At 38.5% G+C, this 25199-nt stretch overlaps 1 protein-coding gene across 7 annotated transcripts in view; it reads right to left on the minus strand.

Moving 5' to 3' along the window:
- LOC136873917 (phospholipid transfer protein C2CD2L) overlaps positions 1 to 25199 on the minus strand; it is a 430499-nt gene that overhangs the window by 2422 nt on the left and 402878 nt on the right. The window contains exon 17 of one of the 7 annotated variants that reach the window (XM_067147261.2): positions 9581 to 9633. The exons of 5 other annotated variants lie outside the window; for them this stretch is intronic. In XM_067147261.2, coding sequence (XP_067003362.2) covers positions 9627 to 9633 — 7 coding nt within the window. In that variant the 3' untranslated portion in view covers positions 9581 to 9626. Of the gene's footprint in view, positions 1 to 9580; positions 9634 to 13085; positions 13112 to 25199 lie in introns of all 7 variants that reach the window. One more of the 7 variants, XM_067147260.2, reaches the window with a different exon arrangement.

The following is a 25199-nucleotide window of genomic DNA, read 5'->3' on the forward strand; positions in this document are numbered from 1 at the left end:
ACACTATATTCTGAATTATTTGAGAAGACCATAACATCTTTGACCAAAGAGTAGAGTACCAGTATACTCTTTAATCTTTGTCTTCAACCATCTTACTATCACATTTGCCTGCATGTGATGGCATGATTAAATAAGTATAATCTATTTTTGCTTGAGTGCAGAATGTGTTAACTGACATCATCGGAGGTAAATCTGCACAAACCTAACTCTTCAGACATGCCTCTGCATATATGACCGTTAAGTCTTCCAACAAAAAGTCTGTAGGCAAGTCTTTGACAATCCGGTGCTGCTTGAATTCAGCCGGAGATTCTGCAATAACAGCGCTCTGTCAGACTTGCAGCAGAAAATGTAAATGTGGTAACCTACGAAGATAAAACTGCAATCTTTCCTTACGTGTCTTCATTGTGCAGAGCGCAACATTAAGTAACAACTCATCTTCCATACTGACTACCTAATTATTTTAATTCGTATTACTTTTTCAACCATCTGAAATGCATTAACTTAAACAGAAAACAGCTCGGCGCATATTCAACTACTTCAACAAATCATTTAGTGTGAGTGTGTGTGGTAAACTGCGTACTTACCTCCCGGAGGCATGTCCGTTCAGGTAAGTATCCCAGAAGTCTGTATGTAAATGGGGCCCTTTACAGAATCTGTTATGTAATACCTAAGTTACAATTGTTAATGGTAGTGATGGTAGCCTTTCTAAAAGGAAAAAAAAAACGTAAAAAAAACAAGGGAAGTTCATCTTTACTGACTCATTAAAATAGTCATTTCTGTATTCTGTTAATTTTTGAAAATTAAAGCACACTTTTCTGTTCTATTTGCAACAGCATCTTCTACACGGTGAGTGGTAGTCAAACATAAATTGCATCACATGACCACACAAAAAAAACACAAAAGTGCCCCTTCAACTGCTGCATCTACATCTTGCCTGGCTGAGTGGATCAGACAGTTGAGGCACTGGCCTTCTGACCCCAACTGGCAGGTTCAAACCTGGCTCAGTCCGGCAGTATTTGAAGGTGCTGATATATGACAGCATCATGTCGGTAGATTTACTGGCACATAGAAGAACTCCTGCAGGACTAAATTCTGGCACCCTGGTGTCTCCAAAAACCATGAAAGTAATTAGTGGGACATAAAACCGCCATTATTATTATTATTATTATTATTATTATTATTATTATTATTATTATTATTGTACCGGGCGGTACACCTCTAAGACGCTAGTTCAAATCTTGCGCCAATTGAAACTCCTCTACAGGAGAAGCTCTGAACTTTACAACTGAACTAATTCTACGGTTTATCAGAAGATGTCACTGAGTGTTTTTGATTTGCTTTTGTTTTTCATGGATCAAGAAGTGTGGACATTCTCTAACAGATGTCTCCACCAAAAACTATGATAACGCACTCTGGTGTAAAGGAATGTACCTTCTTGAAGAAATTTTGTATTCATAAGTTTTGTCTTTACTAAATTTTGTTCTGTGGTTTGTGGGTTGGCAACATTAATCCTTTCTATCCACCTGTTTTGAATTTAGCCAATCACGAATTTCTGTAATTAATTTTCCTCCAATCATTGCTTTCTTCTTCGAATTTCCATGTGTAATTATTTGTCTACCAATAAAATTGAAAGGGGGGGGGGGTGTCTACTCATTCCTGAAAGGTCTCGAATTTTCCACGAGGGTACAAAAACTGCAGATTTTCTGGTCTCCTGGCCACTTCAGTAACATCTAGCTTAGTGTGTGGATATGTAGCAGGGGGCGGGAAGCACCTCTTTCTTCAAGCAGCAGCTCTTCAACAAGGTAATGGCCTTTTAACATCTTTATTTCTTGCTAGCTCAGCAGTTTAACTCTCGGGGAGGGTTCGAAACCTTTAATATGTAACCTACCACTTTAAAATGTAAATTCCTCTTCTGTTTATGTGAAAACTACAAAACTCTTTCACTGTAAAGCGGGGATAGAGAGTGCTTTACCCCCTCGAACTCCCCTTCATTTTGAAATTGAGGTGACTACGTTTTTGTAACCGTTTCTTCTCTTCATTAATGTATTAAAGTTTCTCATACGAGTCACCTCCCTAGCTTGGGATTAGCCCCTGTATTATCGACCTAGCACTACATAGGTTTTAATAAACTTAAGTGTAGGAGTGCATGTATTCGCCTCCATTCAATTTTGTATTTTGGGCCATTTAATTAACCTGATGTTTTGTTTTCTTCATGTGAAGGCCCTGTAGGTTGGGTATTAAATGCCCCTGCTTCTTTGTGTGCCTTGAGGGCAGTTAGAAGTGAAATTTGTTGTGGCCTTGGATAGGCTTGTAAATTGAGAGCAGGTCCGCTCTTTCTGGTATTTTGGAAAGTGCCTCTAGGAGGCTTAACATTGTAATTAGGAGCAAGTGCTCCTTGGCATGATGGGGTTTTCTGCCCCTTTGTTCAATTTTGTACCTTGGTAAAGTTGGGCTAATAGCTCAAGGATTGTGACTGTGGGGCTCGAAGCCCAAAACCTTGTAAAAAAACCCTGAATGGGTAAAATTATTTTGTACCTGCCTTTCGTTGTTATTTCACCTAATGGAAATTGTTAAATGTTGTTATCCGTTATTTGTTGATTTTGAAAAAAAAATATAACCTTTGTTAAAGTTTTAAATAACTTTAATTTTGTAGTTGAGACCTATTCCAGCCCGCACCTTCTTTCACCTCTGCTGTTCTACAGATATCTCGGAACAATTATTATTATCATTATTATTATTATTATTATTATTATCATCATCTACATTTTTAATAACAAATTATTTTAAGAGCACATGGCCATCTACAGATGATTTTGATTTACCGGTAGCTGTGCATGAAGGGACATTTGCATACCATAATGTAGTTCACAATGTAATTTAAGTTTTTGTTCTACACTTCTGGTCTTATGAAGAATTTTTGCAATAAAAAATTTACATGCAATAACAAAATGTGAAGTCATAGTGACAAACATTTTAGTACTTTGGTCAGATGAAGAGCCGAGAAAAGAACTAGATAAAGCTTAATTATGTTTCATCATCAATCATTTCAGATCATTATGACATTTAGTTATTTCCCATTATGGTTAGACTGTACAACCCATCAGACAAGGAAAGAAATTATACCTAGCATTATATTAAAGTGAAAGCTTGTTAGTCTTTTCCTCAATTTACATGTTTTCTCACTTAGGATGTTGTAAATATGAAGTCATATTAAATCTATATAAAAATACCTCACTTACTGCATCATGAATTTTTGTTATTACTGCGTAATACAATCACATTTTTCATAGCCCTGAAAATGTTCTTTGTCATCCCTTGTGAAAGGAACATGATTTCCAACACAGGTAAGAGCCCTTGCCATAGCAGGCAGGTTGGTAAAGCTGTGCAATAACAGGAGAAGGCCTTCAATTCCTGAATTTTACAGGCTAAGTTGCACCTTCAGCAAACCATTAGCCTCAGGAAAGTTTAATTTTACTTTGTTTTTAGCAGTGAGATTGCTGAATAACCCTGTGAGCCTGTTTGTGCTTGTATTTTGTGTTCCATTGAGAAGTTAGCATTATTTTAATCTGTGTTGAGTGATACTGTGAAGAAGGGTTGGGAATATTTGTTGCATGATAGCCTATCTACAGATTGGGAACATAATCATGTGAAGCTGACTAGCATAGTGCATATTTGTCTTGTCATAGCTTAGTTATGGATAATGAAAATGTCATGAAATTGCTTAATGATGATGATGATGATGATGATGATGATGATGATGATATGTAATAATATACAGCACACAGGAGGATAAATAAGAATGGGGAAAGGCTCTTTGGACACTGCAAAGCTTTTCAGTTGAAACTAATGTCAACACATTTCAGAAAACTCCCAAGAAAATCAAAGGCATGGGTATCTCCGAATGCCAAACTACAGGAACTCCAATTGGATCACGTAGCGATAACAAGAAAAAACACAAAGGAGGTGATGAACGTCAAAGTGATTAGGAACGGAGAATTTGATTCAGACCACTACCTCTCCAAAGTTAAAATCATTTTTCTCCCAGTAGGACAAAAGAGAGAGTCACCTAAAATGATGAGATACAATATAAACAAAATTAACATCGCTGAAGACATCATTAGAAAATTCAGGAATGAAATCTGGACTGGCAGAAAGGGGAACTGGCAAGAACTATGCACGGGAATCAATGAAGCTGCAAAGAAAACACTTGGACAGGTTAAGAGGAAAAGAGAAATATGGTGGAATGAAGAGTGTGAGGAAGCTCTCAGAGAGAGGTCCAAGAAATGGAGAAAACTGAAATGCTCCAGAGAAAAGGAATACATGGAACAATTCAGGCAACAGAGGAAAGAAATATCCAGGATATTTTGAAGGACCAAACGATAATTTGAAAGAGTTCAACTGGAAGAGATCCAGACCGACTTTGTAAAGAACAATTCCAGAGACTTTTGTCAGACCTTCAAGAGCAAACTCAAAGGATACCAAGTGCTAAGTTTGAGCTTCAGAAACAAATAGGGTAAAATTGGACTGAACAACCAAGAAAACTGTGAGATATTAGCCAGATACTTCCACACTCTCTTGAATTGTCCTTCCCCAACCTCCAAACTAGAATTTCCAGACATACCAGAGAACTCAGAAGATGACGAACAACTAACAAAGGAAGAAGTCAAGGAAGCCCTTGAAAACCTAAAATACAACAGGGCAAGTGGAGAGGACTCGATAACAGCAGAAATGTTGAAATGGGCAGAACCGGAAATCTTAGATGACCTTCAACAAATCATCAAGGAAATCTGGGAGAAGGAGACAATTCCAGAAGAATGGAAAACAGCACTGCATAAGAAAGGGGACAAACAGGATGTCAACAACTATAGGGGAGTGTCCCTCCTCCTGATCACCTATAAAGTCCTCTCAAAACTGCTTCTTAATAGAAAAGAGGCGAATCTGGACCAACAACTAGGGGAATACCAAGCAGGGTTTAGGAAAGGTCGCTCCTGTATCCAACAAATATTCAGCCTGAAGTCAATACTCCGCCACAGAATGTTGAATGGTAAGAAAATTGTGGTCTCGTTTATAGACTTCAAAAAAGCCTTCAATTCAGTCGACAGAGAGACCTTGGATAAGATCATTAGGGAATTTGAAGTCATCACCAAATTGGCAAATATATAATCAGAGACCCTAACAGGCACAACCTCCAAGGTAAAATTCTTCAGGCATCTCTTGCAATCACTTGAAATCAAGGCAGGTGTGTGCGTCCTGGAAAAGGTAGTGAGAATATGGAACTCAGAACTCGAACATCAAGGGATAATCCCAATCTGTCTAGGGAGAAAATCAGGAGGGATTAAAGTCAACTCCTTGTCTTTTGCTGACTACTTTGCTATACTATCAGAAAGTCCAGAGATCGCATCCATCTAGATTAACCTCTTGGAAAGAATCACCAGCCAAACATGACTGAGGATCTTAGCAGAAAAGACCAAATTCATGACAAACATCAAAGATGGACCAAAATTCCTGGAAATAGAGATAGGACAGATAGAAAGGGTCAAGAAGTTCAAGTACCTTGGTGAGACCATACAGGAGACTGGATTAGAAAAAGCTGCAGTGAAAGATCAGATCTCAAAGATGGAGAGAGCATACGCCTTGACAAAAAGCATCTACAATTAAGAAGTGCATATCCTAGAATTCCAAATTAAAACATTACAACACCATGGTCAAAATAGAATGCCTGTCCATGCACTACAAGCTGGAGAAGCTAGAGGTCCTAGAAAGAAGAATTCTCTGAAAACTTATGGGAGCTGTCCAAACTGAAAGTGGATGGTAACTTCAGAGCAACAAAGAAGTTTACCAGAAGGTAGAAAGAATCTCAGAGACCATTAAGAAAAGGAAACTGGTGTTTCTTGGTCATCTGTACAGAATGAACGTAAGCAGACTTATCAAAAGTATTTGATTACTTCTGGAGAAATAAGACCACTACAGCATGGATTAAGGAAACAAAGAAGGATATGGAAAGGTTAAGCATCTTGGAAGTCCATCTGTTAGAAAGGAATACGTTTAAGAACACAGTGAAGAATTTTGAAGGGGTTCAAGCCGCAGGAAGAACTAAGAAGACCGGAAGAACCTGGACAGATAAACAACAGAAGCAGGCGAGCGAACACATGAAGGAGTATTGGATACAGAGAAAACTTTGCACAAAGAGAAAGAAATGAAGTTCTAGTGAGATCCTTAGTGGTCCATTCGCTTGTAAAAGAAATATATAATGTTATGATTATATACACTGACTGACAGAGCAAATGCAACACCAAGAAGGAGTGGTTCGAAAGGGATGAAAGTTGGGGAAAAAACAGAGACGGCACAGACGAATAATTGATGTTTATTTCAAACCGATATGCAGGTTACACAATGCGCGCGGCATCGACTCAGTAGGATGTAGGACCACCGCGAGCGGCGATGCACGCAGAAACACGTCGAGGTACAGAGTCAATAAGAGTGCGGATGGTGTCCTGAGGGATGGTTCTCCATTCTCTGTCAACCATTTGCCACAGTTGGTCGTCCGTACGAGGCTGGGGCAGAGTTTCCAAACGGCGTCCAATGAGATCCCACACGTGTTCGATTGGTGGGAGATCCCGAGAGTACGCTGGCCACGGAAGCATCTGTACACCTCGTAGAGCCTGTTGGGAGATGCGAGCAGTGTGTGGGCGGGCATTATCCTGCTGAAACAGAGCATTGGGCAGCCCCTGAAGGTACGGGAGTGCCACCGGCCGCAGCACATGCTGCACGTAGCGGTGGGCATTTAACGTGCCTTGAATACGCACTAGAGGTGACGTGGAATCATACGCAATAGCGCCCCAAACCATGATGCCGCGTTGTCTAGCGGTAGGGCGCTCCACAGTTACTGCCGGATTTGACCTTTCTCCACGCCGACGCCACACTCGTCTGCGGTGACTATCACTGACAGAACAGAAGCGTGACTCATCGGAGAACACGACGTTCCGCCATTCCCTCATCCAAGTCGCTCTAGCCCGGCACCATGCCAGGCGTGCACGTCTATGCTGTGGAGTCAATGGTAGTCTTCTGAGCGGACGCCGGGAGTGCAGGCCTCCTTCAACCAATCGACGGGACGGGAAATTGTTCTGGTCGATATTGGAACAGCCAGGGTGTCTTGCACATGCTGAAGAATGGCGGTTGACGTGGCGTGCGGGGCTGCCACCGCTTGGCGGCGGATGCGCCGATCCTCGCGTGCTGACGTCACTCGGGCTGCGCCTGGACCCCTCGCACGTGCCACATGTCCCTGCGCCAACCATCTTCGCCACAGGCGCTGCACCGTGGACACATCCCTATGGGTATCAGCTGCGATTTGACGAAGCGACCAACCTGCCCTTCTCAGCCCGATCACCATACCCCTCGTAAAGTCGTCTGTCTGCTGGCTCCGTTGACGGCGGCCTGGCATTCTTAGCTATACACGTGTCCTGTGGCACATGACAACACGTTCTACAATGACTGTCGGCTGAGAAATCACGGTACGAAGTGGGCCATTCGCCAACGCCGTGTCCCATTTATCGTTCGCTACGTGCGCAGCACAGCGGCGCATTTCACATCATGAGCATACCTCAGTGACGTCAGTCTACCCTGCAATTGGCATAAAGTTCTGACCACTCCTTCTTGGTGTTGCATTTGCTCTGTCAGTCAGTGTAGAATCACTTTAGTCAATCTATTATCCAAGTCTCTTTTAAGGGACTGTTAACGCTAAGTGGTTTTCCCAGTACTTTTTCACATGTTCTGATCTTCATACCCTTTCTGGTGTTAAAAATATTCATGTTGGGAGTTTCTTGTGCGTGTGAAGTGTGAAGTAGATGTTTGTGTCCTGGATATTATTGTTTAAGTTTTATCTCACGTGTGGTGTCTTCTAGCCAATTTTCCCTTATTTTTCTAATCCATCTGCAGCCTGTTGTGGTACTTTTTTGAGTCAAGATTATACTGTAGCAGTTATTTCAGAGGTCTCAAATCCTGCATTCTCATTATGTGTCCAAAGAACTTCTGGAGTCTGTCAATCTTTGATTGTGCGTTCAGGTGAAAGAGTATCTCTGCTGCATATGTTACTTTCAGTTTTATAACTGTGTTACTGTGTTATAGTGTTTTAGTTTTGTGTATATGGATAGGATTTCTTTCTTCTTCTTTTGTTGTATTGCAGGTTAATTTTCATGTTTTAGCTAGTTTGTTTGTTCTTATTTGGACTGGGGTATTTTTGTTTAGGTTGTTTATTGTTACTTCTCCTATGTATTTGAATTGGGTGGCAATTTTGACTTCATTACCATTTATGTTATTTTAAGGCCAATTTTAATTGCAATGTATTGAAGTTGTGATATCTGCATTTTACCTTTGTCTAAGTCAGTTGCTAGTAATGCCAAGTTGCTGGACTAAGGTACTTTGTTATTATTTCTTATTTTTGGGGGGCATTTATTAAACCATCCCCTCATTACCATTTCTAGAGTGCAGTTGAACAGTAGGGGCGAGAGTCCATCACCCTGGCATAGTTCTATTTTGATCTCGAATGGTTCCAATAATTCACCCCCGAACTTCACTTTTGACCTTATTTGTGAGGATCAATTATATCATGTTTATTAATGTAATTTGTGGTGTAGTTTGAGGTGTCTTAGAATTTTCAGTAGAAATTCCCTGTGGATGCAATAGAATGCTCTTTTGAAGCCTATACATGTTATCACCATATCTCTGTTTCTTCTCCTGTTGTAATCCAGTATTAGCTAGAGACTCATGATATGGAAAGGACAGCTCCTCCAGGGTCTGAAACCTGCTATAATACATTAATACTTTTATGGGTCCCAGTGCAAATGTTTTCATATTTGTTGTGTGGTGTTTTTCAAACTCTTCAGTACACTGTTGTTATTCTATAAGCCCCAGTGAGTAAGATTTTCATCTTTGTTCTTTCGTGTTTTTCAAACCTTTTAATACCCTCCTCCCATCTTTACAAACTACTACATCCTATATCTACTCTAATCTGTTTTGTCATACTTATACGTTGGTCTACCCCTGCCATTCTCAAAAACTAACAGAACAAGCCCTGGGTGTTTTAAGATGTGTCCTATCATTCTTTCTCTTCTTCTGGTCAAATTTTGCCAAATCACTCTCCTCTCACCAATTTGATTCAGTATTTGTTCATTCATGATTCGATCTACCCATCTCACTTTCAACATTCTTCTGTAACACCACATTTCAAAAGTTTCAAGAGCCTCTTTCTGAAATTATCAACCATGTTTCACTTCTATACAATGAAAGTCTTCAACGACATCTTTCTAATTCCTATATCAACGTTCAAAGCGATCAAATTTCTTTAGTTAAGAAAGACTTTCGTTGCATGTGCTAGACCGCATTTTATGTCCTCCTTACTTCTGCCATCATAACTCCTCTTCCTCTTCCCCCTTTAACTTCGGATGTAGTATTCTTAAGGGTGATTCCAATAAGGCTTCTGCGCCATAAGACCTATCTGTGTCAGTGCGACGTAAAGCAACTTGCAAAAAGACACTTTTCTGATGTAAACCAAATTCTTTAAGGATATTCAATAATGACTCACGATGGATGTCTTCCATTTTTCAGCTTTGCTACACCTTGACTGAATTTCACTTACTGTATTAGAAACAAAACAAAACAAACAAACAAAAATTATAAAGAGGACCTTTTTAAATAACTAGTGAGAAACTGAAATGAAAGAGACATAAGTTTGAGACACAAAATAACACAGACTTGTTAAAGAGAGAGACATTCTGACCAACTGAAAAGCCCAGTCAGTCTTGTATGCTTACTCTTTTGCTTTTACTTTCTTTACTTTCCAAAAGTACAGTAGTTAAATAGTTGTTTCAATAGCCTGGTTTCATCTAATCCTGATATATGACAGAAAAAGGCAATTTTTTTCAGTGTGTCCATTATTCACACACTTCCCCAGTATACCACTGCACTAGACAACAATAATTTTAACAACAGTTCAATGTCCTGTGATGTTAATGTCTGTTTCTGTTTAATATCTGTCTGGATAAATTCTATTGGATTCAGGAGACAGTTGTACGATGGAGGTCTCAGAACAGTATACCATGTCATTCAGTAATCTGTCAGTTCGGTCAGTCTTGTATGCTTACTCTTTTGCTTTTACTTGTCATACAGCTTTATTTTGTTTTGGTATTCTATCTTTCACTAGCCAGTTTTTCAAGCCTGTATTTTTTTTTTTAAACGTTCATTGTTAAACTGTTTGCATTATTTATATATTTTACACCCCATTGGAGCACTTAATTAAACTACATTCATCTTCAAAGAAATAACTGGGAATTTAGCTTTCATAGTCTTCCTTCTCTTCCAAAACATCTTCATTCTCTATGACCTGGCTGCCCTTTCTACATATGGTATGACATATTATTTTTGTTCTAAAGTTTTTAGTTAAATCTTATATGTTTGTTCTTCAGAATATTTTTCTCTTCTCCATTTGCCAATTGTAATATTGTAACATTTAACTCCTCTAAATCATCTTGGGCTTCTTTGAACCAATTATGTTTTGTTTTACTTTTCCAAAAGTACAGTAGTTAAATAGTTGTTTCAATAGCCCGGTTTCATCTAATCCTGATATATGACAGAAAAAGGCAATTTTTTTCAGTGTGTCCATTATTCACACACTTCCCCAGTATACCACTGCACTAGACAACAATTTCCAATGTCCATTAACCTGGTGCTTTTTACAAATGATTCTTCTGATAATACTTCTGTCAACCTTCTGCAGTCTATCCATTGTTGATTTTGTGTTCAATTTAAATAGCGTTTCACTAGCGTTAGTAGCTTCAGGCCTAATTACGGAATTATAATGTTGAAATTTGGCATTCATTGAAAGAGATTTCTTCTTGTATGATGCCCAGGTAATTCTTGTGCTTGTTGTAATTTAAATGTTCTGCCTTCTGGAGTTCGTTTGGTATAGTTTAGTAGAATAGCTGGTGCTTCAAGTCTGAGGTTTGGCATGTTATCCTTCAATTCGAGTCCAACAATCTGACCCAATTCTTCTCAAACTTGAATTTATAAATTTTTTATCCTTTAATGTTGCATGTAGTCTTTGGATAGTACGTACAGTCTCTTTCTGTAAGTAAAAACTACATATCGTTAGTCGAATGCCACATTTGACAAAATCATCTATACCTGTCAATGTTTTAGGACATTCTGCTCTTTCCCAGAAATGTCAAAAGAAATCCCTTGTTGAACAAGCAATTATTTTAACTGTGATTTTTTAAAATAATACATCAAACAACTTTATATTTACATTTGTTCTTCATAAAAACACACACTCTGGCCACAACTTCAAGAATTTGACTGTGTAGTGACTATCTCTTTAAATTTAAAAGTATGGTATGGTCTAATATGAAACACAGATAATTAACATAATTAATTAGAGCACTATATCAGGTTTATAGATACATGTCAAGAAGATTTCAAGAATATCACTACCAGGAGAGCTGTAATATAAGAAAAAGGATGGTCTTGCCACGTGGACTGGGACATAGCTCATAGACAAAATAACCGGCAAGACCATATCTGATGATAATGATTGTTATTTAAAGGGGATTAACATATAGATCGTTGGCCCAAGGCCATACCTTATAAGTGATTAATCCAGTCTGCAAAAACTTCCTTTTCTGTTTTGTCATTTGGATTACATATCAATGAAATACTTAAAATGACTTTGAAGGAGGTGACTGTACATAAACAGAGGAAGCATGGCAGCATGAAGCATGACATCATTTGGAAAGAAAAAAGAATTATGTACATAATACTAGATTAATTCCATGAAAATAGAGTATAGAATGGAAAATTAATATAAATTGCAAATATTTTTATGAATATTCACAACAGCACTGAATTCGAAATAAACTCTCAACATATTAGAGAGTTCTTAAGTACCAAACAAAAATGGCCAACTGGTTGCCAGTGGGATCTGTACCAACAAATTTCCAATTTTGCATCAGATGCTCTTACCATGAACTATGGTGTCTAGATCATATTTGTCTGTTGGGAAGGATTTAAACCACAGGTCTGGCACTACTGCCATCAAACTGTGAAATGTGCACAGGTCACCCATTTTGGGCCAATTCAATGAACATTTAATTTTCACAAACTTATTGGACTTAAACTTTCAACATATTATGACCTGTTCAGTTCATATAGCTTATAGAGAAGAGATGTTAAGAAAAGAAATAATTTCTTAATATGCTAGAAAATTTACAAAATATGTTTTATTCTCTAAATTAACACAATAATATGCTCAGTCCAAACATACATTTGATAGGAATACTTACCTTGTAGCAGAATCCACATAAAATACAATATTACTGTCAAACATAAGGTTAGATGATAAAATTTTTAAAATAAGACATACAAACAATCATTACAATGTAAGAAATGATTAACGGTAGCTTTAGAGAACACAAAATATTCACACAAAAGTAGCTTTAATATCTGTTGGTGTAGAGATTAGGGAGTGATAAAATATAAAGAATTTATTCATCAGGGGTAAATAATAAGATATAAGCAAGGAATTTAGGTAGGAAGAGTTTGAGGAAAGAACTCCAAAAAATTATACAGTACCTATATGTTATTTCAGAACAGGAATTTTTTCAAAGACAAAAATATGTCAAAATACAAATGATTATGATAATATGGATCATTAGTGTTTCTCTAATAAATAATGAATTACTGGGCAGTGAAAATTAACACACAAAACCCAAAATATACAAAATGCTAACTTTTTTTAGTATTTCACAGCTGCTCCCTTGAAACACACATGCTCTCAAAAAACACACACATACACGCCCACCCATGTATGTATCAGAACAAACATTTCAAAAGAAATAAGTGGCATACCATGCTATATCCATTCAATTACAGTATATCTAAGAAGCAAGTTTATTTTTTGTTTGGTATTTGGCAGCTACTGTCTATGTTCATTCCAACACACTGTTATGATCTTCATATCTGCAGAGTGATTAGTGAACAAAACTAACTTGGCTGAGGGTAAAGCACCATGCCACATGAGCAGGCAGGAAGCTTACCTATTCACTCAAGACGGGCAGTAGAGACCAGGAATAGGAAGAAAAAGTACACATTAAAACACAGTACAGAGACAATATAAATATAGAAAGAAATGATATTATGCAGTAAGACAACGGTATTTGACAGTTGGACAGCAGTAACTTATTAAACACTCTCAGAAAATATATAAGACCCAATTAAAGAACAGTCAATCTGTAGCTCAAAGTCTCCAAACTTTTTGTCACCCAGCTTGAGATTTACACTTTTTAGAGAAAGCAGGCACAACTGTAGTTTGATTTCCAGCCAGTCCAAGAATTTTAATTCTGGGCTGAGTGCTGAAACCAGTTAACAATTCTTAATTCTTGGCCAAAGCCTAGTATAGAATACAGGATCACTTGGATAGCAGCTATATCCTCAAATGAACAATTCAGTACCCACTGTTTTGGAAACCAAAGAGATCACTTTGTCAAAATGCTTGATCACTAAACAAAGGCACACTTTTAAAACCTAAAAGTGTACAGAAGGAATCGTGTAATATACATTTGTCATAATGCTATTAATGGCCAACCACATGGTGTAGGGGTAGCATGGCGCCTCTTATCTGGAGGTCCCAAGTTTGATTCTTGGCCAGTCACGGCATTTTAATTCTGAATGAGGTTCACTAAACCTTGTGAGACCAACTGAAAAGCTATCTAATACAGAAGGTAGTGAACCCAGTCATGAAAGTGAAGCAGCAATAATGCTGAGAAGTTCCCGATCCTGACCATGTGGCACTCCAGTCTGCTTGGGCAGCAGTTATCTTAACAAGTGGTATGTGTCACAGGATTTGATTTTCTTTATTTTTCAATATACCAGTACTGTTAATAAAGATAGCAGGGCTTAGTGTTACAAACAGCCCACATTGGTATGGCACTCTGATGTGAACTTCTTTACTTCACACTAAGACAGAGGAACAAAAGAAAAAAAGAAAGATCTGGCCTTGCACTGGCCTCTGGCCTTGTTCCACTGAGAATCATAATCAGAAGAAGAGAAACCTGCATTCAGGTTACTGACCCGAAACCAGATTGGACTATTCAAGCAAAGTTCCTCAAAATCTTTTATTATTTATCTGTACAAAGCAAGCAAGCAAGCAAGCAAGCAGAACTTGCCCACAGTATTTTCAGTCTCCCACAAGAAGGGATTGAAAGGAAACTCAACATTTCTTTAAACAGCTTCACATCATTCATAGGACAAAATAGAAATCGTAAACTTCCTCAGAGACTCACTACATCAGAATCCACCAGAGAAACTTTCATTCCATTTTTTCCTCTCTAATGCTAATTTTTGGTACTTCTAATGTGGGACCAATTTATATCAAGACAATATAAGTAAGAACCCATCCTGGCTGGAGATAAAAATTAATGAACTTTTTAATCAGGGAGATGTTCTTTAAAAAAGTCACTACTATCTCTTCACTCTTACACTGTCTTACAGCACAATATATATAGATAGTGACAACAAGATACTTCAGAAAGAGGTAGTATTATATAGAAGTATTGTGTCTGGGATGAAAAGAATTTAAATTAATTCATAATCTACTCACATTCCAGAAATATTTCTAAAATTCTTGACATTTTGTAGATATAACAACAATCAAACAGAAGAATAAACAGCTGATATTTGAATGCAATTTAAGCTAATGTATAGCTATTGTTGAATAGTACCATACCTTTTTACAAAATTGCCAGATAAATCAATGAGAGATGAAATAAGTAGGCCTACAGGTAACTGTTGGCTGATAAATATTTAATGGTCAGTATTCAATTGGATAAGGTTATTCAAGCAATGTTAATTTAATCTCTTAAGTCTACTTTCCATCCATCGACAGGTTAGAATTGAATTTAATCTGATAGATTTAGATACAATTAGAGTGACAGGTTAGAAGTCATTCTTTTCAGTGTTGACCTACTAACAATGATTTTCCAGTTGGTCAAACACAACTTATATACCAGTAATAAAAATTAAGACATCAGAACTGTAATGAAAACCTTGTTAAAAACAGAATGACAAGTTTTATGCGATAAGTGGGGATCTTAATATTCGAAGTACAAAAAGTACTGTACCGCAATAAATTTTGTTGCATTCAGACAACTAGTCAAAAGAAACTATTGAATATAATGGGTTTATTGACAAGATACAATTATTTTGACATAAAATACACCTAACAGCCTCCTCTGATGCATAATTCACCTTATCCTAGGATCATTACTGATTTTATTTACCAAAATGTCACACCAAATCTTGAAACGATGAGTGGTATGTGCCAATATTTACTGAAGATGATGATATGTTTGCTGAAATGTGAGGTTAGAATGTGAAAAGCACAGGAAGGTACAATGTTATTGATTTATAGAAGTCTGTAGGTAACAGGTTGCTATTCAATAAGGACAAAAAGGAATGATGATGTTGCTGTCATTTCAATTACCATAGCGATGACATCTTACATCCTGCACTTTACAGTACAGAGGCCCTATTTGTAATATCTTTTTACATTATCTCAACCCTGCATACTAATTCCAATATAGTGAAGTGATTATGGGCTATGTGTCCACTTCTTCAAATAATACACCCTCCTCACTATATACATAGGCTACTGATAGAGGAGGACATTTGTGAGAGATTAGGAAGTGAAAGATGCCAATAAGTGAGAGAATGCCAAATACATACAGGCAAGGATGAAAGAAAGACGTTATTACAGTGGTAGAAGCAGGACAAACACAAAAAGAGAAAAGGAAATATAAAGGTTTAATGTTAATATGCAATGGAAATGGAACAACAAAACATTATGGAGCATATATATGTATGAGGATGAATGCCTGCCTTAATGATAAACAAGCTTGTTGGGGGTAGGAAAGAAATAGAACTAAAGGAACAGGGATGGCCCATGAACCTATATCAGCACCACATATCAAAGGTATCAATGCAATTTTGTAATCAGATTTTGGACAGTCCAGCCATAGCCATAAGAAAGGATAGATGATATAAGAGACTCAAAAATGAAAATGGCAGGTGAAGGATGATACAACAACCCTGAATAAAACTGAACAATTAGACATCTATGAAGAAAACAGCATATGAAGGGAAGAAATTTGCTGTTTTCTGTATTCATATTCATCCTCATCTCTACTTGGTATGATCCTTCTACCCACAGTGAGCTAAAATCATCTTAAGATACAAAGCCAACATATACAAGGAAGAAACAAGAATTGATGGGCTAATGTGGTCAGAGGGAGTAACAGAAAGGAAAGATAAAAACCAAAATAAAATCACAAAAGGACAAGGATAACTCCACATCTTCATACACTGTCATCTTCAAAGTTCTACTCTCAGCAGTCCCAGGTTATTTGTTCTCAGCCCCCAATATATTACTGGTAATGTATTTATCTTTATGTGTATGTTCCTATCCTCATTTCTAGTTTTCTGTCTTTGATACCTAACTAATTGTTCACTTTGTTGTTCCTTTTCCATTTTATAAATATAAAACCATTTGGAATTTTTCTGTTCTTCAATGATCAAGAGATGATTCTTCTAATAACCTAAAGACAAATCTTGCATATCAAAAGCATCAATGCAATTTTGTGATCAGATCTGGACAGCCATAAGAAAGGATAAATAATGTACGAGACTCAAGAATGAACAATGGCAGGTGAAGGACAGTAAAACAGATGCTGAACAATTTCATGTTATTCTATGCCACTGTATTACATTGACATTCATCAGAGACCAGACACCCACATGTCACTCAAGTATATCATGAGCCTATATAAGGACATGAGTGTTCAGTAGAAATATTTACTAGCTGAAGTGATTGAAACGACTGTACAACAAAAGCTTGTTGATGCAGAAAGGGGCATGATTATCAGTTTCCATCAGTGAGATTTCTGGCTAGTTTCAGATACCTTACTCAACAGTGAGCAATGTAGTGGGGAATCTGAAACACCAGGGAGTTATGAAACCCCCACCTCAACCTAGGAAACCAAAACAATTAACAGATAGGGACCATCAATGTCTTTGACGTGCAGTGAAGTCAAACCAGTAAGCTTCGTTAGAAACCGTGTCCACACACTTTCGATTACCATCTGGAGTGATGCCAGTAGACTCATATGATTCATCAGGAGGTGTTCGCACTGGATTCCATGGGCAAACTGTGACATATAAACCATGGATCACTAAATTATAATCTCACTGCTGTTACAGTGGTGCAAAACACATTGCCCATGGACTCTAGGACAATGGAAGAGCATGTGGAGTGATGAATCATGATACAAGTTGTAGTAGTCCGATGGATGTGAATGGATCTGGTGAATGCCAGGTGAGCATTACTTACCAGAGTGCATTTTTCCCACTTTGAAATCTGGTAGAGGCATTAGGTGTGGGTCTGTTCTTCATGGTTTGATTTTGATTCCCTGATTTTAGCTCCTCAAACCATGAATACCAAAACCTATCAGGCAATACTGGACAAATCTATGCTATCCAACCTGTGGTAATCTGAAACTGGCCCTTTTTATTGTTAACATGAAAATGCACCTGTTCAGAAAGCAAAGTCCATAACTGAGTGGTTTGTTGAAATTGGAGTGAATTAAATCGAGCAGGCAGCCCAAAGCCTTGATCTGAATGCAACTGTGCATCTCTGAGATGAGTTACAGCACCAATTGACAGCCCAAAACAGTTACAGAACTGTTCACCATGTTGCAGGAGGAAAAGAAGAAAATTCCTGCAGGCATCTACTGAAACTTAATGGAAAGTCTTCCTAGAAGGGTGGAAGCTATGATCAGCAAAGGGCAGACCTATGTCATATTGACACCACAAGCAGCTCCATTTAAGCAAAAAGGCCAACCTACGGGTGTCCAGTCATTAATGGCAATGGAGCATACTTTAACGACCTATATAGTTCACAATTCTACTGCTTAACTTGATACAAGACTTTATTTGTCTTCTTTCCAACCAGTCTGGTGGCCAATTTTCTTCAGCTCCAATAACATAGGCTATTTTATCTTAATGGCCAAACTTTTGTCTGCAGAAGGGACAAAAAAATCTTTGTCTTTGACTTTCTCTCATGTTTGGAAAAGTTGAATCTCTCTCTCTCTCTCTCTCTCTCTCTCTCTCTCTCTCTCTGATAAAGGGTTAGTATTCTGAAGATTTCTACATTCTTGAAGAGAATTCTAGTCATTTAGGCTGAAATGTTTTGTTCCCTTCCTTTTCATTTTATTTGTCTGCTTTAATTTTTGCTTGTTTCTTTATTTATCAATACTTGTGTTAACATATGGATGTTAAGGCTAAGAATATCACATCACCAGTCAGTCACCCAGTTCTTGGCTTAATTTGTAAAATTCTAGCTGTTAGTCTCAGCTACTTAGAATTTTATACTCCTTCAAGAATTGTGCACTATAAAAGGAGGACAAGAGAGGGTACATGTCTTTACACCTCCCCCATCAAAGATCTGAATGTCTGTTCAGCATTTTTCTAGAAATGTTCATTTTACTGGGCTATATCATAATATAACTGCAAAATAAAACTGTCAACTTGTATGAACCAGAAAGATTTATAATGTTAGTAACTGCCATTTCCACTAAATAAGCTTAAAAGAAAATTGTGTAAGCACCCCGGATAATCTTTATTTATTGTTCGAGGAAACTGAACTCTCCTTCTTCCTCCTTGAATTAATTTTATAAGGGACTATTTTGGTTCTTCAATCTTCAGCTAGGCATTAATCTACTTTGCTGCCTCACAAACAGATTACTCTCTAAGTAATTTCCTTTGAAAGGAAACCAGTTAACTATAATGCTTTTAAGATCCCTTCACCTACAATCAGTCTTCAGAGGCACCATGTCAAATCATTTTTCACTGCCATCTAGTCTCTTAGTATATACCTCAACCTGAACAGCTTGATGACAAAAAGGAAGGCATTAGCTTACATCCCAACACGTTCCTTCATAGTCAACAATGTCTAAATAGTCATGCCACTTTTGAAAATAGGGAACCCATGCACACAACTTTTTACAACTCTGCATAATCTAAGAGATACTTCATTTATCACAGCACATTTGAGGAGCATCACTTTAAAATATTCCAATATAATCTTCTAACAAAATATTGTTTGAAACTAAAACAACAGACTTCAAAGCAAAAATAAATAGAACAAGGTGGACACACTTTGGACTCGAGCTTAATTCTTAGATCATCTTGGAGTTCTAGACAGCTGCAAAATCTTTCAACCATACGACCACAGTTTCAGTGAAGTACATTTAGAATACTCTACCAGATCTCCCTGGGTATGCTAAAAGCTCTCTCTCAGGAAGTCAGAATCATAACTATGATGTATATTTAAAACAGCTGCACTTTTAGGTGCTCTTCTTTCTGTAAACAAAAGGAAGTTGAGGAGCATTGAAGACCAAGTACTAGGCGTATTATCCTTAGACATCCACATAAGAAATTGCTTGTAAGTCTCAGATGTTTTTCTTGTATTTTAAAAAGACGTATAGCGAGAAACTTCTAATTAGGCTCTCAGTCTCAAAGGACGCTTACAGACACTTGAAGTGCGCCTGCGCTATGATTTGAGTTATTGATATGTGATTTACTGTTTCAACATTAGTTGTTCCCCCTCCTGTTCCTTCCCCTTCCCTTCTCAAGCGTAGTCTTGGTGGCTGGTTGTGTCCAGCGTTTGTGTCTCATTATTTATTTGTCGCTCTACCAGAGTATCTGCTTTGGGGCTCCTTTCGAACCCGAGGCAGCTGGGCTGCGAACATCGGAGTGCAAGTCGTGAGTGAATGTTGCATGTGAATACAGAGTGAAAAGTTAATGCTTGTGGCCGCGAATGGGTGTGTAATTAGGTAAGGGGTGTGCTTCTGTGTGTGCTGTGCTGTGTGAATGTGCCGGGTTCGTAGCCCAGGGGCCTATGGCCATTTGAAGGCCGTTTCTTTTTCTTAATATGTATTCCTTTAATGTTACATTCTAGTACTACTTGTATTTCTGTTATATTATCTATTCTCTGTTGAATGTATGAGGCTAATAGAAGTTTATTGGTTTACTATTGAAAGGGTGCTTCTGTTATGATACTGTAAATATTTTGTTACCTTTGATAAATGACGGATGAATTTACGGATGGAAAACTCCCTAACATTGGTCCGCCTCGCTTCCCCTCTGGGTATGTTCCTTTTTCTCCTAGGCCCTAATGCTAGCACCTTCTCATAAGCTTCTGGAATTATTATTATTATTATTATTATTATTATTATTATTATTATTATTATTATTATTATTATTATTATTATTATTATTGTTGCGTGATGGAAAGATGGGTGAATATGTGTGTGTACTTCTTATGTTGAATTCGTAAGTAATTAATTACATGCGCCATTAGAAGTTGAACTAGAATATTCCTCTAGCACCTGTAGTATTGTTTTACAACTTCATCAAATTATTTCGTTGACTTGTAGACAAATTAATTGTAGATAAGTGTTTCATCATTCAGGATTTAGGTTATAAGTTGCTTTCAAGGAATATACGACATCAAAGAAAGGATCCTTCGCCGCCGCGACTCAGTCACGGCCAGTTAGATTCCTTTCTTGCATGATGACGGAGGCAGAAGTTCAGAAAGATTCAGTAGAGCTCTCTCTTTCGTGTCATCAGAATAGGAGTGCAAACGTACTTGAATGTGCCAGTATTGGGACACAGGATATGACGCAAGTACTTAATGGGAGGAGTGAGGAAATAATAATGGAGGAACAGCGTAAAGAGGAGGAACATCTTGAGATCGCTAGGGCATTGGTGAAAAGCATTCTAGCTATTCCGCTTAAGAACCTTAAGATGGAAATCCAGAATGGATTGCAAAAATTGGTGGAGGAAGCTCTCGATGCTGGAGCAGCATGCAGGACATCCTGGAAGAGAGCTAGTGAAAATCTAAAACGGGAACAAACAACCGTAGAGATAAATGAATTGCCTACGACACCGTTAGTGACGAACGGGGAGGAGAAAGATAAGGAGAAATGGGTCGAGATTTCCTATAAGAAAAAAAAACAAGAAGAAGGAAATGAAGGAGGATAAAGATATCCAACCTTTAACAGATAAGGTAGATTCTGGCAGAATGGAGGTCATTGATGGTGGGAAAAAACAAGATAAACGGACCCATTTAAAATCAAGGGATCGTTCTGATGCTGTCCTTATCAAACCAACAAACGGCAAGACTTTTGCAGATGTTTTGAAGGGTATTCAGAGTAAAATAAAACCGGAAGACAGCGGTGTGAGTATTCGATCTATTCGCAAAACTCAGACCGGGGCGATTCTTCTCGCTTTTAATAAAGACACGCAAAACGAGAACAGGGACAATTTTAATAAATCTTTAAGGAATGTCCTTGGAACAGATGGCGATGTGAAGACTATAACTCCCCGCACTACCTTGGAAATTCAGGACATGGACAGTATCACCACTGCTTTAGATGTAGAGGAAGCTGTAAGACAGGATCTTCAGAATTTCGAAGGAGAACTGAAAGTGTCAATTAATAATCCGAACAGCAGAGGGCAAAAACTTGCTATCATTGAGATAGAAGATAAGGAGGCCCAGAAACTTTTAGATATGGGTAAAATTAAAATAGGATGGTTGGATTGTACAATCCGAAAAAGGATCGTGGTATCTTGCTGCTTTCGATGTCTTTCGTATGGACACCATGCACGAAACTGCAAAGGTGTAGATAGAAGCAAACTTTGTTTTAAGTGCGGAGAAGCCGGGCATAGGGCGGTAGGTTGCAAAGCAAATCCGAGATGCATAATTTGCACAGACATTAACGTTGACGAAGCTAATCAAAGTCATGTACTTGGCTCAAAAGCCTGCACAGCGTTTTGTGAAGCTCTCGGAAAGGCTAAAACTAGCAGTAAATCATGAAGGTTATTCAAGCAAATATGCATAGGAGTAGAACTGCCAATGATCTTTTGACGCAGATGACCTTTGAGATAGGAGTAGACGTATTTCTTCTCAGTGAACCTTATCAAGACAGAGACCACCCAGGATGGTTCGTAGATAATTGTGGCACAGCTGCAATTTGGATACCAGATTTGGGTAGATGCCCAGTATCAAACCAAGGATGCGGAGACGGTTTTGTTTGGGTCCGCACTGGTAGATATACTTTAGTGAGCTGTTACTTTACGCCAAATGAGTCAGTATTTGAATTTCAGGCTAAGCTAGACGGCCTAGAGGACGTATTACAAGGTTTCGACAACGGTTTAATCGTGGCTGGTGATTTCAATGCCCAAGCACTAGAATGGGGTATGCCACAGTATGACTCTAGAGGGCGCCGAACTATGGAGATGGCCGCTAGGCTGGGTTTGACGGTCACTAATATTGGAAATGTGTCAACTTTTCGACGACCGGACTGTAGAGGAACCATACCGGACGTGACTTTTGTATCTGAGGACATCGTGTCGAATATCAATGACTGGCGGGTGATTGAAGAATACACGGGAAGTGATCACCAGTACATTACTTTTTGTATTCTTCCTGAAACTTCACAGATTAATATTAGATCGTATGAACCAACGCGGTGGAATATAGAAAGTATGGACAAAGAAAAATTTCTTGCTATCCTAAGAAATGAAATGGATAGTATAACAGAACAAATATGTTGTTATAAAAGGAAAGAAGCTGCTGAGAAATGTGTTGAGCTCACTATGGAGCTTATTCGGAGAGCATGTGATCTTTCCATGACTCGTAAAACATCACGGAACAAGAAGCGTTCAGCGTACTGGTGGACCAAAGATATTGCTGATCAGAGAAGACGTTGTCTGCAACTTAGACGGAAGGCACAGAGAGCACGAGTCAGCCAAGAAGACACCTCACTTACAGCTGAGTATAAGTCGGCGAAGAAAGAATTGAGAAATGCTATCAAAAAGAGTAAAGTCGACAAATGGTGGAAAATGGCTAAAGAAGTGGATGACGACCCATGGGGTTTAGGATACAAGATCGTTATGAAGAAACTTGGAAATTTCTCGAACCCGATCATGGACTCAAATGCAATGAAGGATATTGTGGATACATTATTCCCAGATCATCCTGAGAGGTCTGTTGATGATGATGAATTCATAGATGATGTGCCACTTTTTACACGAGAAGAATTGATGAGAGCGATTAGGTCCCTTAGAAATAAAAAGGCCCCAGGACCAGATAGTATTCCAGCAGAGATATTAAAGCTGATAGCAGATTTCTGTCCACAACTACTGCTGAAAATGTACAATAGCTGCCTGCTATCGGGGGTGTTCAGTGTTCGCTGGAAAACAGCTCGGCTAGTTTTAATAAGCAAAGGAAAATCTGGGGGCTATAGGCCTTTATGTATGCTGGATACTGCTGGTAAAGGATTAGAGAAACTTTTGCAGCCAAGAATACTTTCAGCAGTTCAACTAGCTGGGGACCTCTCTGATCGTCAACATGGTTTTCGAGGAGGGCATTCGACAATCGATGCAGTATGGGAAGTGTTGAATACAGCTAAAAGGGCACAAATGGGTAATCATCACTCTCGTAAAGTGACACTTCTTGTGACCCTTGATGTTAAGAACACTTTCAACTCGATCAGTTGGAATGACATATTGGAAGCGCTTCAAAATACTTTCAAACTACCAGAGTATCTCATGCGCATAATGAGAAATTATTTGAAAGATCGTAATCTAGTATATCACACAGAAGATGGGCAGAGAGTGAAACGGCTCACAGCTGGTGCAGCACAAGGGTCCATCCTTGGCCCAAATCTGCGGAACATAGTATATGATGGATTGTTGAGGTTAGAGATGCCGGAAGACACAATGCTAGTGGGCTATGCTGCTGATATAGCTGTTTTGATAGTTGCTTGAAATTTGGAGTTGGCTCAGTTTAAGCTAAATCAAGTAATGCGACGGGTGAAAGATTGGATGGCGAATCACAGATTACAGCTTGCAGATCATAAAACAGAGATTGTTCCCTTGACAAGGAAAAGGATCACGACCGTCATTCCAATGTATATTGGACAAAGAGAAATTGAAACATCCAGAAGTATAAAGTATCTCGGAGTGACACTTGATACCAAACTTACTTTTTGGGATCATATCAAACGGGTGACAGATAAGATGGTGAAAACAACGATTGCGCTGAGTAGATTAATGAGCAACGTTAAAGGTCCGAAGTCTAGCAAACGACGACTTCTGATGTCGATAGTTCACTCGACACTTCTATATGGTGCCGAAGTCTGGGCTGAATCTCTGAAGTTTGAAAAATACCGGCGAAGGATAGCTGCGGTACAGCGGAGATCAGCTTTGCGTATTACAAGCGCATATCGCACAGTATCCGAACCTGCGGTCCTTACGATAGCAGCGGTAGCACCAATTGATTTACTTGCCTTAGAGAGACAGGAAGTCTGGCAAACTCACGGAGAGCTCGGAAAGAAGCGCGCTAAGGAGCTAGCTTATAGGCAACGAATGGAGCGGTGACAGCAAAGATGGGAGGAAGATCCTCGAGGAAAATGGACTAAGCGGCTGATACCACACCTAGCTGATTGGGTTGCCCGAGTTCATGGCGAGGTTAACTTTTACATTGCGCAACCATTGACGGGTCATGGATACTTCCCTAAATTTCTACATAGAGTAGGTAGAGCGAGCGACTCGGTGTGTATTTATTGCAATGATATAGACGATGTATTTCACACATTTTTCGTATGTTATCATTGGTCAACTCAGAGAAGATGTTTATATACTGAGCAAGGAGAGTTGACGCCAGAAACTATTGTGCAGGCGATGCTACGAAACCAAGAATCTTGGGATCAGATAGCAGTATATGTAGAAGGCATACTGCGTCAGAAAAAGAGAGATATGAATGCTCATGAACGGCAGTAAGGAGAAATAAGGAATAAGAAACCTAACAAATTAGCACGACACCGCCCTGAAGTAATGCGAGAGCGGTTCCGGGGCGGAGATATACGTCGTGGGAAAAGGGTGTGTGGGATTTAGTGAGTAGGAATCTCACACGCTTGTGGAGTGCGGACCCTCACAAGTGTCTAATGAAAGATTTCCCACACTTCCCTCGTAAAAAAAAAATTATTATTATTATTATTATTATTATTATTATTATTATTATTATTATTATT

This window comes from Anabrus simplex, chromosome 5 (assembly GCF_040414725.1).
Source record: "Anabrus simplex isolate iqAnaSimp1 chromosome 5, ASM4041472v1, whole genome shotgun sequence".
In the NCBI taxonomy this organism is placed as follows: domain Eukaryota; kingdom Metazoa; phylum Arthropoda; class Insecta; order Orthoptera; family Tettigoniidae; genus Anabrus; species Anabrus simplex.